The 19,731-nt window shown below is 32.5% G+C and overlaps 1 protein-coding gene across 4 annotated transcripts in view; it reads left to right on the top strand.

The window, feature by feature from the left end:
• Positions 1-19,315, top strand: part of WDR11 (WD repeat domain 11) — a 47,407-nt gene extending 28,092 nt beyond the window's left edge. For 2 of the 4 annotated variants that reach the window (XM_085305270.1, XM_085305269.1), the window contains exons 17-29: positions 961-1,067; positions 1,659-1,773; positions 3,382-3,553; positions 6,914-7,022; positions 7,849-7,911; positions 9,063-9,128; positions 9,849-10,020; positions 10,293-10,388; positions 11,484-11,649; positions 12,587-12,684; positions 13,598-13,743; positions 14,571-14,653; positions 15,776-16,535. In XM_085305270.1, the coding sequence (XP_085161396.1) occupies positions 961-1,067; positions 1,659-1,773; positions 3,382-3,553; positions 6,914-7,022; positions 7,849-7,911; positions 9,063-9,128; positions 9,849-10,020; positions 10,293-10,388; positions 11,484-11,649; positions 12,587-12,684; positions 13,598-13,743; positions 14,571-14,653; positions 15,776-15,930 (1,548 nt within the window). In that variant the 3' untranslated portion in view covers positions 15,931-16,535. The other 2 variants (XM_085305272.1, XM_085305271.1) reach the window with 2 other exon arrangements.
• Positions 19,316-19,731: the final 416 nt, after the last annotated feature.

The following is a 19,731-nucleotide window of genomic DNA, read 5'->3' as shown; positions in this document are numbered from 1 at the left end:
AAATCAAATGTTTACATCACTTGCAGATGAAACTTAGCTGTTCATGTGCATCACCACTGAAGAAGGTAAAGTCTCGGAAGGACTTCTGCTTTTAATTAGGTTCTTTGACTCTCTCAATTCTGCAGAGATTGTGTGTGTGTGATATATTACACATAGCTACTGTCTCCTGCTTATGCCTGCTTTCTTGAAAGATTAAAACAATCTTAAATCAGGGTCCTCACAGTGCCAAACAATTGAGTTAGGCAAGGGCATAGCTTTTATAGGCAGCTGTTTTCAGAGATAGCTTTACAGATAAGAACCTGTCAGACAGGGTACAGTGTTTGCAAACACTTTTTACATTGTGGTAGTGTAAATATTGCTGCTTTTCTATAGTCATGATAATGTTTGATGGTTATTTTTGTATAATTGTGAAAAACCCAAGGTGCCTGTATATCTGTTTATGTAGATTTCCAAAGCGTGGTACTGAAACATGATTAGGTACTGTTAATGGATTTTATCTTATGTCATAAGGAAAACTTAAGTGGACCAGAGTCCTCTTTTATGAGTTTATTTTTTTATTTTTTACTATTTTTTTTCTATTCAATTTTGGAGGCATTGATAAGTTGATTTGCCAAACTGAAAACTTTTTATTTTTGTGTCCTTCTCTAGCACACTAATATTGTGTTTAATAAATCTATCACCTTTCTCTTTTTTTGCATTAAGAGACAGAGAAGTGTTTTCCATTCCTTTACACCCAAAATATCTTAAGAGGAAAAAAATCTTTTGAAACATACTAAAACAAATTTGGCTGGCTGATAGATGTTTATACTCAATTGAATTGTTGCTGTTTTAATGGAGCAGAATTTGATCTATTCATTTCATATAATATTTGAAAAAATGACATACTAATATTGAAATGTTTCTTCATATGTTTGGCCCTGTTAACGACAAGATTTTATTCTGTTCCCTAAATATTTCTAGGGAAGTATGGGTAGCATTACATGTATTGCCTGGAAAGGGGATACCTTGGTTCTTGGAGATGTTGATGGAAACTTAAACTTCTGGGATTTGAAAGCTAGAGTATCCAGGTATGAATGCAAATTAAGTTTGACAAACATGACATGTCATAACAACATGACATAACACTTATGACACATGAGTGTTAGAGTATGGGGATTTTTTTTCATTTTTGTTCTTTGCTGTAGATGGTCTTCTGTTTTGGTGTTAGATGAAAAAATACAGGTATTTTGAAATAAAATTTCAAAAATACCTTCTGCCTGACAATTCTTTACATTTCCCAGTTTGTGTTTTCAGCTGTTGTGAAATAAAATATTTTATCAAAATTTCAATATCATCTAAAGAGCGTTCTCATTATGGTAAATCTGTAATGTCTACTGATAAAATATTAAATGTTGCAATATATGTTTCAGGTATCTAATCTCTTTATTTTTCATGATAGTTAGCGTGGCCATTTGTGTGTGTGCATGTTTACATACATTTATACATATGTATGTATATACATACATGTATATTTATATACACACACACGTGTGCATATATATGTATGTACATATACAATATCAGGATCTATAATGTTTATGGAGAGGGCTTAATGATACTAAGGGCTTAGTATTAGTTGTGGAATGATGAGTGTTAACCTTGCACCCTTCTTTTCTTAGGGGGATCCCTACACACCGAAGCTGGGTGAAAAAAATACGTTTTGCCCCAGGGAAAGGAAATCAGAAGCTTATTGCAATGTACAATGATGGAGCTGAAGTTTGGGATGCAAAAGAGGTACATATCTGTTGCGTTTCAATATATATTTCTTTGCAAAATACAAATAAACCTTCTAAAACTCAGGAAGAGTACTCAGAGTTTGAGTTTTACTTAGCCATGATGCCTTGTTGACAGCTATATTATAAAGTTGTCTGATTTTTCTCAAAGGACTTCTAGTTCCTATAAAGCATTTTCTAACTGTCATCAGATTGAAAGTACCTTTCACTTATAAAGCCAATATGTCTCTGATATGCCCTTTATCATTTTCTAGTGAAGTTTTTGAGGTGCACGCTGAGGATTTAAGAGGGAGAGCCTCAGTCTTGGAATTTGGATCTTTGAATAGGAGCATATTTTTTTGATATAGTTCCTAACTTCTGTGCATATTAAAATGTATATATTCTTCCATGCATGGATTTAAGTTATTAGGGAAGACCAGGAAGCTAGACGCTTGATAATTAGCATTGTCTAGCTTCTCTTACTTGAAAATTCTGTAGTAAAGAGAAATGTTCACAAATTTCCTGGGGTTTACTTCATACATTTTTCAGGGAATTATATTTACTATGAGAAAGGAGGAATAAATATACTATTTTAACTTAGCCTCCTGGAGTAAGTTTAGAGTATAAAATTGGTATTTTCATTCTTTTTCTGTTCACTTTGTAGTGAGTTCCACTTCCTGTAGTGAGTTCCTTAATTTGGGTAGTATGAAAACCTCCTTTGATAATTAGAGTAGGAGCAGATGTGACCAACAACTGTGAATTATGTAGGCAGAGTAGAAACCCATAAGTGATTCCCATATGAAAGCTTAAAATGCATTCAGAACTTCAGCTGAAAATCTGTAGAAATATTTTTATAGTCTCACTCCTATAATCCCTGTAATTCTCTCCTTAGAACTTCACCTTTGCCCTCAAATAGTTCACCAGTAAGTCAAATAATGTCTTCAGTGCTAAGACTGATCAAACTGTTGTATATTGTCTCTCTAACTCCATGCTTAGAATATTAGTTATAGCACAAGCTCTGATAACATTTACATATATTAACATTTTTAATGTTTGTGATACTACAGAAGGGTAACAAAATCTATAACTACTGACATATGGTTAAAAGTACAGTTTTGAAGATTTGGCTTATCTCAGGGAGTTCTTTGTTTTATGGATAATGAATCATCCTATTTCCATAATGCCTCATTAAAGTTAGGCCTAAATATATTTCCAGAGAAGTTCAGTATTTAACAAGAAAGCATATGTTTATGAAGAGACAGAATTAATTGATGAGAACCTCACTTCTGCTCAGATGCACATATGCTAGGTTAAGGGACTGCAGTTAGAGGTTATGTAAATTCCTGCCAGTTTTGCCCTAGAAACTTTATTTCAGAAAAGATACTACAAAAGCTGTGCTAAAAAGGATCCTCTCCCAGGTCTTGGTTGGGAAAAAGTCTTTGCTCAGGACAATCACATGCCCTACTCCAAGGTTTCTTAATTTTCTACTTTCCAGAGAAGACCATTATTAAGGTGATTTATGACCAACTTCTACTGCAAATTTTGTGGTATGCCTCATGGGAGTGTGCCAGAGTATTACACTGTATGATAGAGAGCCTACTAAAAATGAAAAATATTTCAACTTTTCAAGGTACAAATGGTAAGCAGTTTAAGAAGCGGAAGAAATGTCAATTTCCGGATCCTGGATGTAGATTGGTGTACTTCAGACAAAGTCATTTTGGCATCAGATGATGGATGCATTAGAGTCCTAGAGCTGTCCATGAAATCATCATGTTTTAGAATGGATGAACAAGACTTAATAGGTATGTTGATTTTCTTTTTACTGTTGATTGCTGGATATTTCATTTTGAAAGTGGACTATAAAAATATTCAATACTCCTAGTAGAGGATGGTCATATGTGCAAGATTAGCTATCCTTATAAATTTTTCATAGATACAGTCAAATTTTGTAGGCTTAGGAAATATGGATATTTTTACAGTAAAAATTTAATCTCCCAAATAAGCTATACTTTTTAATATTTTAATTGAAATATAAACTAACTAAATATGAGCTTTTTTAAACAACTGTCTAGAGAATTAATGTCAAAACTATCAGTACATCACCTTCACTTCACTACATAAATCATTGAAATTCACTGTATAATTTTGCAATGTCTGTTAATATGTGGAAGGGTTTTTTTTGTGAAATTTCCAGATACTGAAGTCTGCTTGTAGACTTCTTGTCTTGTAATTCTTTGCTTTCCAAAGTACATTTTCCCACAAAACTCTAAACTGTTAATTGTTAATGCTGTTTGATTTTTTTTTTTTCAATACACTTAAATAGGGAATTTAAATACTTAGACTACATTTTGCTATTTGTTACTTCTACATTTATAGTCTTGGGGACAAGCAGGCTATGCAGATAAATGGTAAACACAGGAAATTCTGAGCTAGAGAATGCTGTTCTTAAATTATCAACCAGTTAAAATAAATGTGCAATGAGTTACTATTCAAAATGGGAAATGTTTTATGTAATTAGCTGTTATATGTGATAAATATTTTTATTCACTGTATTTTGCCAAATTTTGTCTAAAGAAAAAAAATTAAAGATCAAGAGTACTGAAGCAAAGATACCTGTTAAGATACCTAAATTTAATGATAATTTTCATTCATTTATAATTATGTAATTGATTTGGGAAAGTTTAAAGGAAAATTAAAACTAAGAACTGACTGCAATTTAATAAATTATTATTTCTTTCTGGTAAGTTGCTAGAAAGCTAGTAGCTTAGGAACCTGGCTGAACTGAAAACTCTATGTAAATTGGTATTTTTTTGTTCTACTTATGAGAGACCACACTGGCAATAGTAACAAAAACTTGCATTCATGCTTGAATATTTTTGAACAGAATCCTCGACAAAATACCATCCTAAAGATATACTGTTTTCTTCTACTTCCCCTTAATTTTCTTCAGCCAGGGGCATCAAAACAAGTTTCTGTGCTGTTTTGTAAACTCACAGCCACTCTTGGATATTTTGGTTGAAATAAAATCTTATTTCAGCTGTCAAAGGAGCGGTTTGACCTAGTGGCATGTTACTATAAAAGAAGAAAAATACTCTGTTTCTTAGTCAAAAGTCACTTCTGTGTAATCTAGCTACAGCTTTTTAGTTAATCAACTACAAGAAAAACAAAATTATTGCCAGATTTAAAAGTCTGCTGGGGTCTACTTAATGGAGATAGTTTTTCATATCCCTAGATTTTATTTTCTTAAAAAAAAGAAAAAAGAAACCTTCTTTCAGGTTTTGAAATATGATTTATCAGAGCAAATTATCTACCAAGATAAACAATAGCACACCTTGCCACTCTAATAGAATATCAGTGTGTATGTAGTCTGTTCATACTTGTAAGTTCTCTTGAGTAATTGGACTCTGTTTTTTTTTTTTCCTTTTTCCCTTTTATTCAACCACAACAGAATGCAATATCCTGTATCGTTAGGCCAACAGTTTGGAATATCTATTCTCTGTTTATTAGTTAAAATTGAGTTGCATTTTAACAGTTGCAAGTTCACTCTCTCAGTGGTGATAACTGCAGCCACTAATTAAAATAGCTTGGTCTCATGACTAACTTTTTTGCAACTCTGATGAAAGGAAGGTGTTTCTGACTTGCAAGTTGTTTCATTTCTTTCTTGTTAATTATCAGAGGAGAGTGAACTCTGCACTCCATCCCTGAGAACTCATGTCAAAGACCAGTCTACTTCATAGGGAGTTCCAAAGGAATATTTGCAAAGGTTTGTCAGCAAAGCAGAGAGAGTTTGCGTTATGACAGACGGTTTTACCAAAAAATATCACGAGTTTCAAACTGATGAAGATAAAACTATCTTCATGATACAGAAATCTTTTTCATATTGTTTTCTGAGAACTTGTACTGCCCTTTCTATGGCAGCTACTCATACAGATTCTTTTGATCTGGTGCTCTCAGTGAAGTACTCTGTAGAAAAGCAGAGAAGGGTAAATATAGTCTATCAGCTTGATTCTAGAGTATAATTCTGTGGTTTTTGTTTCATAGAGTAGTAGCCTAGAGCTCTTATGAGGCTGCCTTTCTTAGGAGAAAGAAAAGATGCAAGATTTCGTGAGCACTTTGGTTAAGCACCTTCTTTGTTTTCACTGCTTTACTAGGTTAGCTATATAGATCCCTCAGAACTTGTCAAATCAAATATTGTTGGAGAATAAATTGTCTCATTTTTGTGCTCGTGAGGAATGTGTATGTCTCTTCCTTTCTGATATTCCCAGTAACTTATTTTGTTATGGTCTTTTTGGTCCTTGGTCCTGTCTTGACTCTTAAAATCTCCTTAACACTTGTAGATTCTGATCATGACATACAAAACAAAAACCCCTCAAATTTCTGATGTGGGGAGCTATGTGTGAGGTGTCTGAGGAAAAAAAATATTTATCACAACTATTTTTATTATCAAAAATACTCTGTGATATTAAACTATAAAAATCGATATTGTAAAACCAAGCAGTCTGAAGTCAACATATGCCAGGGTTAAGGTTGCCTGTGATTTAACTCTCCTTCTGCCTGTATAGTATGGCAATTTTTAAATTCCCATACCATGTTTATAAGATACCTATATCATTCAGACCCTAGAAATGATAATGAATAATTATGTAATAATGTAGCTGGCTGGTATTTGTTTTCATCTTAAGTATTTGGACAGTATTTACTGCATATCATCCAAACCTTGTACTGAATATTACTGATTTCTTAATTTGTGTGATAAATAAATGACATGAAAATTTTCATCCTATTTCTTATTTGCAGATATAAACATGTATTTAACCTGCACTGTATATTGAAGAAGATAGGATTGCAAAGTAAACTAAAATTACTACCTGCCAGTTTTCTGCAGATTGATATTTGAGCTTCTGAGTGTTTAATTTCTTGAAATATGATCCGTGTAAATTCTTATTCCAGCATAGTGGAAAACCCTTTGCCTTCTGTGAAATATACTTGCTTGAATGTAACAATAAATTTTTATATCTAGTAACCCATGATATGTATATGAAAAGTTGTGATTTATGATATTTTTCTACTGCTTGCAAACAAAATGGTGCATTCTGTGGTTAGTGAATAGAGTGTTATTGAACATAAGCCACTCAATAATGAATCTTTTCTTTTTCTTTCAGAACCTGCATGGTGTCCTTATCTCCTTGTTCCAAGGGCTTCGTTAGCTTTAAAAGCATTCTTACTGCATCAGCCATGGAATGAGAAATACTGTCTAGATATTAACCATGTGTAAGGAGAAATAAATAAATAAATAAATAAAGCATATATATTCATCAAGGGGTTGACAGTGAGGGGATGACAGGTCATAGGTGTGTATAAGACAGAGAAACAAAAGAAACAAGCAAGAAAGGAGAAAATCAAATTCTTTCAAAATCCTTGTGAACAGATAATCTCTTGTAAAGGGATACATGGGAATCTGTGAGCACAGATAAGAAACAGAAAAGGTGAAGAGATTGTGAATTGTCGTGGATGTAGGAATTCATAATGGCTGCAGATCTGTGGAAGCGAGGGAGAGATCAGTGCTAGAACTAACCAGTTGCAGGTGCCTGAGTGGCATTTATATATTTTGTGAAACATATTTTGTGCAAAGGGTTAGGGTTGATGATGCTACTGCAAACAAGGAATTAGAAAGCAGGAAGAAGAAGTATAAGGTGTAAGAAAAAATTTAAGACAAAAATGTAACTGCTAGGGTTTCAGCATTGGAAGGAGTGTAAAAAAGGAAGGTGATTTAAGAGTGAAGAAGGTGCTGATACTTTCAGGGTTCTTCATAAACTTCAAGGTCAATGAATAAAGAGAAAAGGAGGAAAAGTAACATTGGTGGCACTGATTCAGTGAGACTGAGAGAAAACAAAGATAGTCTTTAATTGTTTTTTTTTGAACTAGTTACTAGAGAAAAACTAGGAATGTGTAACTAGAGAAAAAAATTTGTCGGAGTTGCTTCCATAAGAATATGATAAATGGTTTCCACATAAGCTCTTGTGTTTTCTACTACCAATAATTCTCTTCCATTTCAGATAATATTGTCAATTTGGTAATTTTTTCTTTTTTAATGCAGTGATTATCCAGAAAATGAAAATATTAAAAACCTGATTCAAGAGCAATTGAATTCATTGTCCAAGTAAGAATCTTCTTATTAAAATTACTAAGGTATTGCATTCATATAAGGCACAAAACCAAAATTTATGATGATTGACAGCTTAATGAAAAAAGAATGCTTTTTACCTCATTAAAGATAAGCTTTGAGTAATGGCAGCTTTTAGTTTAAACACATTTAATAACTTATATGATTCCTAAAGATGACCCTGTATTCATTCTTTAGGAAAAAAAATATATATTTTAAGCATGTGTTATGGTTTATTTTTATACGAAAGTAAATAAAAATATATTTTTAATAAAAAAACTGTCTTGAAGTATTTGTTAAATAATGAGTCAAAAATCAAAATGTGCCATTCCGGCTATGTAAAGTGGGTTGGAAGTCGGTGATTGAAATCAGTATGCAATTTCTAATTTACTGGTGAGCATTTGTAATTTGTTAGGCAGTGCTTCTCCATGATACACGGTCATCTGATGTTGGTCCAGATTGTGTTGGGCTTGAAGGACAGTGCTACTTAAATTTTCCAAGGTTTGTTAAGACATTTAAGCTCTGAGGCAGAAAAGACACTTTTGAAAATCTTCTGTTGAAGATATACCTCTATCCTGCTCCAGATGATTCTTACTTAAATTACTGTGCTTACAAAGGAAACAGACTTCAGCATTCCATTTAAATTTTGAAATTATTATTCAAAACTAGGAAACAGAAGTTTTTCCATTTTCCTTTCCTACTTTCACTTAATAGGTTATTTTTCCATTTTTTTACCAGTTTGAAAATATGTAGAAAGGCTAGAGGCATACATCTGGACCTCTTAAACTATGGCACTGCGTAATTATATACTTATTTGTAGTTATTTTAATCTTGTAGCCTGTAAAATCACTGCAAACTAAATTACAGCTTCTTATACACCCATGTGGTGGTTCCCTTTATTACAGGAATAAAGTAACTTGCTATTTAAACTGTTAGAGTGGCTTACTCCTTGAGATTTAATTATATTTCAAATTACATATACTTTCTGTTGCAACGTTTATTTGCTACAATTTTTTTCCAGTTCTGAAAAAAGATGTGCATTTTATTTTCTGGTTTTTCATTTATTACATAATAAATGATATTTGTGTTTGGGAAAAAAATAGTGCACAGCATTTTTACAGATTACTTACAATTTTCTCCTTTTGCAGTGACATAAAGAAACTTTTGCTTGATCCAGAGTTTACTCTTTTGCAAAGATGTCTTCTTGTTGCAAGGTAGCAGAGATTCATATAATTGTATAAAGTGTTTCTTAATAAAATCTTGATCCTATTATACTTCTAAATGTGTTTAAATTTTAGCAATAAGTTAAAATAAGCTCTTCTAACTCAGGGCGCTTGCTGAAGTACTTGAAGTTATGCATACCTTTGAGTGTTTTCAGGACAGGGAATGGAAAAGTAACCTTACCGAGACATTTAGTTTCCTTTGCTGAGTGTAGAGTACTTTCTTCAGTCTTGTTACTTTTGTAAATGCAATTCTACTAACTAAATTAAACTTACTTGTTCAGTGCCCAAAAGCGTCGCTCAAAACTTCGCATCATACGATATACTATATACAAACACTGGGAGGGCTAGTTCTTTATAGTTGTCTAGTCACACTTTTTTTTTCAAATTATTCCTAATAACTTTCATATTATTGAAAGGGGATATTAATGATTATATGTAAAATCATAATAAAAAAGCAGTTATGTTAATATACTGAAAAATTCCCTGCTAGCTTTATGAACAGATCATTGAATTTGTTTTCTCTTGTAATAGTCTCCTATTTATCTAGTTTGCTGGATGTCATTCTGTAATCTGTTTTTGTAATTTGCCTCATAGTTGTGGGTACCAGAAGTACTTTGTATCTTCTTTATATAAATATATTCTAAATTTATAACACACACGTGGCATATGAACAATATCATTGTGTTTCTTATCTTGATTTTATGTTCTCAGACTGTATGGAGATGAATCTGAACTGCATTTCTGGACTGTTGCTGCCCACTATTTGCACAGCTTATTCCAGGATAAACTCACAAAACCAATCGATACAGATGTACTTCAAGAAAAATTGGTCAATCCATTGGATATATGCTATGACATACTGTGTGAAAATTATTACTTCCAGGTATTTCAATCAGTTTAAAAATACATTTAATAAGAATGTGATCAGAACAATGAAAAATCATCATTGTAACTTTTTTAGTAACTTTGAGCTTTTCTCTATACGTATTTCGCTTTATTAATAACATATGGCTTTGGATTAAATCACTCAATATTATTTAAGAACAGGGAATTTTTGTAACTCCTAAAATGTTTCCGTGTTTTTGAAATGTTTATTTTTATCTGTTCTATTACTCTTATACTTCTAATTTATTATTATTATTATTATTTGTACAGAAATTCCAACTCGAAAGGGTAAATCTCCAGGAGGTAAAGAGATCCACATATGATCACACTAAGAAATGTGCTGACCAACTTCTTCTCTTAGGCCAGGTTTGTGGGTAATATTTGGATTTTTTGTTCTTCACTGTCTTTCTGTGTGCTTATCTTATTCAATTAAGGTTATGGTTTTTTTCAGCTGAGTCACTTCATAGCAGTACTCCCTTAGTGCATAATTTTTGCTAGTATGTTATTACATTGTAGGCTGAGTGTAATGATATGGCAGATGATACTGTTCTACTATAAAAATCTTCCCTTGTATCTTGTGACTAGAAAAGAAAGATTAATTCTGAGCTGCCAAGAAATAACTGAATAATAATATCACTTGGATAGGTCAGTCTGCACATAGTACTGCCATTCTAGGTATCAAAGGAAATGCTTAAGCTTTTCATATTGCCTCTGATCTGGCAGGTCTGTATTGACCGGTGAAAAACTATACAGAGCTGCTCACTGAGACCCTAACAAGAGTATTGTTGCATTTGTACAGTATATTTAATTAGCTGTTTTCTACTGATGTAGTTATATTACATCCATTTCCAAAAAGAGCTTTAGTGCTACTAGCTTGAACTTAAGTGTTTCTATGCTACTGTGCATTTGAGCATGTCAGCAATTAAATCTAAAAGGTTGGCAGAGGTGCTTAGTCTTTACTAACTATCAGGAGTTTTCAGTTTTTCTTGCACAGTTTTTCTTGCACAATTTTTCTTTAAATGTTAGTCAAAACTGCAAGGTGGAATTCATCCATTTATTTTAAAGTAACAGACAAAAAATCAGTTCTTGAGATCCTGACCAGATTCTCTGTCTTTTATTTCTTCTTTGCTTATTTTAAATGCTTATTATCCTTTTATATCTCTGCAAAATATGATTTAAACAGGAAAGTAAATGTTCTGAAGTCCTTGTGGCTCTTCTAGGACTCTTAGGCTGATTAAGCATGTTACATTCAAGATGAGTCTTTAAATGCTATCCTCCCTAGGGATGCTTTTCTGAAATACAGTCCCAGTCATGAGTGCACTGGGGGATATTTCTCTAATCTGTTTTAGAATAACTTTCAGTGTTACTTTTTTCCTGTCTTAAAATGTCTAAAATACAATTTCAAGACTTTTTTTTGTTTAAGTGAATATGTCTTTTTTTCTTTTTTTTTTCTCTTTCCAGACTGACAGAGCAGTACAACTGCTGTTAGAAACAAGCTCAGAGAATGCACATTACTACTGTGATTCACTCAAAGCTTGCTTGGTCACAACTGTCACCTCATCAGGTCCATCTCAGAGCACCATTAAACTGGTAGCAACGAACATGATAGCCAATGGAAAGCTTGCAGGTAAAATGCAATTTGGATTTTTTGTTTACCTATGAACTAGTAATTCTGATTATTATTATTAAAGCTACTGATGCAGCTGGAAGAGGAAAATGTGCTGTTATTATAGATCTTGTATGTTGTATATTTTGTAGTGTGTGCTATATATAGCGGTTAACTCCGAAACAAGCAGAAAAAAAGTTCAACTTATTTTGACTCTTTTTTTTCTTTTTATTTGAAACCATATTTCTGGAGTGATTCTCTTAGCATATTGTGCATATTGTGCACATGCACGAAAAGAGGCTGAGCATATAAAGCTACATATTTTCTGCTTTCCTAATTAAAACAGTAAATTTGTATTTCAGTAAATATGTATTGTTTTGAAATACATTTTTACATGTATTATTATATGTATAGATCAAATTTTTTTAATACTTGAGGTGTACATAATATGGGATTGGCTGAAGTATTCAACAGCACGCAGAGAAAGTACATACACCCTTTTCAAAGTAATTTTCAAGTACTTTTTCAAATGCTTTATAGTACTTGACTAAAAAAGATACTTTCCACTGTATGGATAATGTTACCGCCTCACTGTTAATAGTTACAGTATGGACAACATTAAACATAGAAGATTTTTTCTAAAATCAGTTTTTCTGATTTATAGATGTGATAATATATTTATGATGAGAAATTCAGTGAACTTCTTGTCATTTTAATTTATGACAAAGATCAATGGGACTTTTGTGAGGTACTTTGAAGCTCTTCAGCCTAGGGAAAAGCCTCAGCACTCAGGTTGTATGGAGAGTCAATTAGTAGAAACTAGGATTTTTCAACATCTTCATATGCAGGGAAGGAATACAAGAGGGATCCTTTTTCTGGGGATGAATGTTCTGCTCACACTTTTTATCGTAATTCTTTTTTTCTTTGGTTTATTATGCAATCTGTTTTTATTTTCCAGAGGGTGTCCAGTTGTTGTGTCTGATAGATAAGGCTGCTGATGCCTGTCGCTACTTGCAAACCTACGGTGAATGGAATCGTGCAGCATGGCTTGCAAAAGTTTGTAATATCTCAATTTTTAGATTATTAACATAAACTACTTGCTTAGTATATCTAGATATGAAAGCTGCTGGCAGTGTTAAAATTCTCAAGTTAAAAAAAGGAAACATCAATTCAAAATAATATGATCAGTTTTTTCCATGCATTAATTTATAGTAAGCCAATCTGTTCAGTCAATATTGACAGATTTTTGTGTAAGAAAACTGCCATTAAGCCTCTTGACTGAAGCGATATATCCTTTTCAACCAAATGACAGCATTGGTGCCTGAAAACATATATAAGCTGTACTGGCATATAACTGCAGCACAGAGTTTACCATAAACTGCAAAAAATGAGCCTTAGAAGTGGATGAATACGTAGGCAGTGAACTTGTGTGAAGTTTCATGTGGTATGTTTGCTCACTTAAAGTTAACACTAACCAAACAAATTTACACCAACTTCTGGTATATAGATAGTACCTCAAAATACCTTTAATATTCCATATTAAGCTACATAATAGACGAGAGTTAATTAGAATGGTCTTTCAGTGTCTCTAAAGCTTCTGTTATATTTCTCCTGCAGAGAGGATGGAAAGAAACATTTGAGTTTTCTAAATTGATGATTCCCACTCTTAAGAAAAAGGAGGACATTTTGTCTTTCAGTCTTCAGCAAATGCTAAAGATTTCTAAGTTCTTGATATCTGAGGTTTCAGTTAAGCCTTACCATAAAAATAAAATTAAATTAATGCATGGAAATTTTTTTCTGTGTTTTCACATTTTTTTTTCCTTATTACATCCATTCAAAGGATTTTTTATAATAAAATTGGTAATTTGAGATGATGTTATTTCTGCCTTAAGGACTGAAAAAATGGAAGGAAAATATTTTATTAATTTAGCATCTGAGAATTCGTAACTGGATTTTCCATCTTTTAAAGGTTCGTTTAAACTCGGAAGAGTGTACTGATGTGTTAAAGCGCTGGGTAGATCACCTTTGCTCTCCACAAGTCAACCAGAAATCCAAAGCCATTCTTGTCCTTTTGTCACTTGGATGCTTTACAAAAGTTGTAGAGATGTTGCACAGGTAAAGCTATATTTTTTTTCTTGTCTAAAATTCTCATTTGAATATATGTCATTCAGAAACCAAAGGGGTTTCCACAGTTAAATTTCTGACAGTTGTTTGCATTTAGTGTTACTTTTTTCTTTAATTGACATTCACCTCAACAGTGCATCATTTCTGTGTACTTATATTGATCTTTTTGTTGCAATTGCAGGAAAAATACTGTCATTCTAATTTACTGCAGGCTTTAAGACTGCTAACACAATTTGACCAAGCAGTAACAATTTATAGTAGCTACAATTAGTTCTAAGTAAGTTGATCCTTGATCTTTCAAAAATTTTGTATCAAATGTCACTTCCTTGTGGCAAGGAGGAGTCAGGTGCAGGGTGATATATGAAGCTTGGTGAGAGAGCATTGCCACACCAACAGGTGCACGAGAGGACAGTGTGGTATGTTCCTACATATTGCCTCAGTACCTCAGGGTAGCAGCACATTACTGTGTGGGAAACAGTGAGCAGTGTCACCATGTTAGTGAACCCTGCGCACCTTATGAAGCATGAAGGTGCCAAGAGCAAGTTGGAGCAATAGGGGAAACTGCGAGAGCAATGCGTGAATGGTAGTGTGAATGCGTGCCTGGTAACAGCTAAATAGTGACATTATTTAACTGTAATGGTATTCAGAAGCCCTGTTCAGCCCTTTTTGAGGAAGAGATTTGCCACTCCAGAATTATCTAGAAAGTTTTAGAAAGCCTGTACGCAAAGGACTTGATGCAGTGTCCTGGAACACTTTTCTATTTTCCTGTCTTAACAAGTTATTCTTTTCCTTTTTTTTTGTTCCTTCACGTTCAACAGTATGAGGTACTTCGATAGAGCAGCTTTGTTTGTTGAAGCTTGTCTGAAGTACGGGGCATTTGAAGTTAATGATGATACAAATATCCTTTTTTTGAAATCTTTTTCATTTATGTACTCACATACAGTTTTATATGAACCAATTTTACATGTACTACAGTGCACAAGAATAAAAATTCCTATTTTTGTTTTCCAGGGTGTGTATTTTGAAGGGATAATGAGGAAATGAGTGAAAAGGAGTACTTTGCATAAATCCATACCACTACATCCTTCTAATAGTCTGCCACTGTTTTCTGGTGGTACTGAAAAGTAAATTAAAAGTGAAAGAAAAAAGAATAAAAAGAATAAAGAACAGATGACGAAATGTTCTTTGCAGAACTTGGGAATTGTTACTTCAAAGCATACAGTGAGATCAGTGGTTCAGTTGTGTTTTGAACACTATCTCAAAAGAAATTTCAATACATTTAGTCCCTGTGCACACCAGCATAAGGTTCTGCTGACTGAAGTTCTTTATGAAGGGGTCAGTTTTGAGACAGTGAGAATAAGGAAGGTTAAATATCAGAATTCAGGATTAAGCTGAAGGTGTAATAAGTATCAAATAAATCAAATGGTATCTAAAGTATTCCCCAGTACAGTCTACATTTCTAATCCAGTTTTACAGAAACTTTGAACAGTCATTCTAACTTTTCTATTAAGATATATGTAGTAAGCAATAATGCATATGTAAGTAACATTTGATTGTGTTCTATGAAGTCATCACTAATATCACCTTTTAAGTAAAAAAGCCACTAAGAAGTCATGTAGATAACTCCATATGCATCTGATCAGTGACCAAGTCTTGTGTTATGTTCATATAATTTCTTAATTTCTTTGCAAGTTAGGAAGTGGTATAATGGGGAGCTGCTTATGTTCATTTGCATTTTATCTATTTATATTTTATTTCAATTTATGTATTATTTTAGTTAATAATACTTCACATGTCACCTGGTAAATGCTAACATACAGTAAAGAGCAACATATAAAGCAATGTTTTTTTTATCTTTATTTGTAGTGAGAAGTGTTTTAGATGGAATTTAATATTTTGTTCCAGCACAATTAGCAATATTTGGCATTTTCAGTTTAAGAGAACTAAAGAGTGAGGAAAAAATGTGTTCTGAGCTTTTAATTTTGCCTTCCACTTGTGTTTTCCTTAATCCTTCATTTACATAAACTGATCCATGCTGTATTTGCAGATTATGCCAGGAGCTTGAAGATCCTAGGCTTTAAGCAGGGAGCTATTTTCTTTGCCTCAAAAGCAGGAGAAACTGGTAAAGATTTATTAATTGAACTCAAACAGCCTAAAGAGGAAGTGACACAAGGGTAATAATTTATTGTTAAAAGGAGATTTCCTGTCAAACAGAGTAAGATCAGTCAGGATGAGAGTCTGATTGTGTAAAAATGAATTTTCTACTGAATCACTATGATAACTAGTATATGTGATTTAAGCAAAAATTGTTAAATATTTGTGGAGGCAAGGTTAAGAACTGATTAATAATACACTTATCTCATTTTTATGTATAAATTGTCTTCATCTTCAAAAGAAGAGATGGAAGCATATGATAAAATTGTACAAGAATATTGCAAACTTTTTCAACTAAAGCAGATGAAAATCTAAAAATTTACTGAAGGAATTCTAAACATATATAGAAGTCTACATTTACTTCTAAAAATCAAATCTTTAGACATCTTCACTACTGTTGTATTTATATGTGTAAATGACTCAGACTGTATTATAAAAGTATAAATGTATTTAAAGAATAAATAGAGATCACAAGGCACACAGTTCAGTCTTGGAAAGTCATATTTTCTCAAATCCCATTTTCCTGTTTAAAATTATATTTCAAATCAGTTCATTGTATTGGCATTTTCATAACTGCCTGGAATGGAATCTTTACTAGATTTAATTATAGAAATTGCAGTTTCTGAAAATCCGTCAAATATCCTGTATTTAGTCAAGATACTCTTATATTCCTTGTTATTGTTACATGTGCATTCCCTTCACACATAAGGGACTAAATTCTGCTTTGTGCTAGTTACTGGGATCAAAGGACCAGAAAAGATCCTGCCTCAAAAGCAGCAAGCATTATGGTCCTGCATAATACTCCTGAGCTGCTATTGCTGTCTCCACTGTTACTGATTTATTTCCTATTTGATTGTGTTATTAACAGTAGGCAGAAAGAGCATTGTGCAAAGTCAAAATGTTGGCATTTTAATGAGGTACTTTTTAATGATGACATTTGTTATGTTTCGGGTATTTAAAGATGCCATTGATTTCTTTTTCATTTCCGTGACAGTATTTCATCAGAAGCAAAATAGCTTTCCACAGTATCCTAATGTTTAAGTGTTTGTTTTCATTACTGTTTCTTACATTGGATGGATCTTTTTTATTTATTACTGAATTCGCTGAGAGATTTTACAACGAAAGAGTAGATGTTAATGTTAAATCATACTTACAAACTGAAGACTGAAGCATGTGAAAATTATTCTTAGCTAAAAAGACTTTATTCCTCTTTAAATAAAGTTGTTGGAGCTATTGAAGTTTATTTTGCAGTAGTGGAAAGAATATCATGAAAAATATTTCTCATGGCTTTGAATGTAATTTATACATTGTTTACTTAAAGGGCATTGGATTCTCTTTATGTCTGAATGTTTCTAGATGCATATTCTGCACTCCTTCCCTAAGGAGCACCAGCTTAACGACATGTTTTAACTCCATGAACGTTTTCTTGCATTCAGGTCTAGAATAGCATTTTTGATAAAAGAGGAAAAGTTTTTCAATATCATTATTTTCAATAATGATGGTTTTTATACAAATTGAAAATGTGAGTTTTGTTGCTCTAAACAGAAAACTAAATGTTTTAACCATAGTGTGTCTTGTTTCTTCTTGCCACATATTGCATACACTATAAAGTACATTCTGTTTAGTGTATTACAAACAAAGCTTATACAGTTATTCTAGTTCAGGAAAATAAGTATACAATGAAATTTGCCTTAAGTACTAACTGGAAAACAACAAAGTTATGCCAAACTGCTTGTCATTAGCAATGGGCTAACTTCTGGCTCACATTGACTACTACTACAACACTTCTCAATTCCTACTCTGGTTATCAGAAGCAGTACTCAGACATGGTTACTACACAGTTGATACAAGCACACTTGAGTTTTGCCCTCAACAAGTCAGCTAGAGTTGTTTGTTATTAGGTCTTTGGGAAAAAATCTAATTTAATATATGATTGGAATTGCAAATCTGATCTTAGGTTTTTTTTAAAAAAACATTGCAAAGACCTTTTAATACTGAGTGTTTCTGTATACTTTTAAGTGTGAAGATTATGTGATACTCCATGTTGAAACCTATATGAAGAAAATATAGTGTAAAAGTGATTGAAAAATTCCTTTAGATTATTGTAGTGCTGTTACACTACAATAATAAACCAGACTTTGAGAATCTCCTGCATGTCTTGATTTAATACAAAAATGCAATCAGTTTTACTCATTTTGAATGTTTGTTGTGTTATTTGTTGTTGTCATTTTGTCTTCCAGACTAGAACTATGCTCATGGCTAGTTTTAGTAGAGGAAGTGGTTATCCTTTGTTAATATTGGATAGATTTTCCATATTATTACTAATGAAATATTGATTGTAATGTTGGTTAAGGTCTAAGGTCTAATGCTGGTTAAGGTTGTAATTACCAACCTTAATTAACAAACATGAAATTAATGGTAGTTAAATTTGAGTAGGGCATTGTCCACCATTTCCAGTCTTTAAAAGCATGGATATAAGTGATGAGAAAAAAAAATCCTTTTTATTTTCATGCTACCCTACAGACTGCTAATACAAGACTTTTCCTCCCTTTTCAGCTGATACAAGTGTGCTTTACACATCTTGATTTAAATAAAGGAAGCAAGTACTTCTACATCTCTTAAATCAGTGTAGATAATCAACTTTTCAAAATATGAAATACATTTGACAAGCCTGAGAGTTTTTGTATGTGTAAAGAAAGTGAACTAAAGCAATTAAAAAAAAAGTTTCTGGTAAATAAGATTTTAACCCCTTTAAATCCCTGTAAGAATTCCTTTCTCTAAGCACTGTGAATAATACAAGTGTCAATTAAAGCTTATAATCTGTGTATTCCAGATTTTGTGTTTTGAAGCTTCTGTCAAAACTGATGTCTGTAATGCAGCCACCATTATGGAATCTGTGTTTATCCATTCTTGGTAATGAAGAAGCAGTAGAGGGTTTGCAAACCAATATATGGAGAGTCTTCATTCATCTCTTTTTGAACATGGGTCTTACGTTAAATAAGTTTGTTGTCTGATGATCTGAGCTGATTATTTGGTACCTATTTTAAGATCTATTTGTAAAAGGTCAGTATATTTTTGTAAATATATATATTTTTTGACTAAATATCATTATCTAGATGGAGAACTTGTAGAATAGATTTTGTGGCCTGACTCGTGGTGATTACCCTTTTTATTATATTACATGAATGATTTTAAACTTGTATGACCAAGATTGTTTACTTTTTAAATAAGTAACATGCATGTCATTCTGCGGGCATGTGTAAGTTGACTTTATCGCAGTGAAGTATTTTGAAATTTTCACATCTTTTGTGTGAAGCTCATTCAGTCCTGCAGGCATTTTCTTTTTCTTTCTAGATGTCTCAACTAGTGTCCAATATGAGAGAAGTCTATGTAGATATTTTGATGGGATTTTTGTGGTATTACTTAATTTAAATCTTTTTGTTTTTTAATTCATGATGTAAATCCTAAATAATTTGGACTTACTTTCTTTGATTCCTCCTTTTATGAGAACTGATATCTTCTTTTCTAATAGAAAACAAAAAGTCTAGAAAATAGTCTATCAGCAGTGTTTCAGCATAGCAAGACCTGATTAGAGTTTATTTGGAACATGATATGTGACATGATACAGGCAGTCTATGTAAATTAGTTTTATCAGTTAACAGTGTCTAAAATTGCCTAACTTGGATGAGCTTCTGAAGTACTTCTCAAAAAAAGTAAAATATGTATCTTTATTTATATTTGATTCATGGGGAGTAGTCAAAGGAAAATGATGAACTGTACTATTTTATTGCAGTGTAAAAATAATTAGTACTATATTGCATATAA

Source organism: Rhea americana, unplaced genomic scaffold, assembly GCF_003343005.1.
Source record: "Rhea americana isolate MKP2758 unplaced genomic scaffold, rheAme1 scaffold_218, whole genome shotgun sequence".
Classification (NCBI taxonomy): Eukaryota; Metazoa; Chordata; class Aves; order Rheiformes; family Rheidae; genus Rhea; species Rhea americana.
This window is presented reverse-complemented; position numbering and strand designations above follow the sequence as displayed.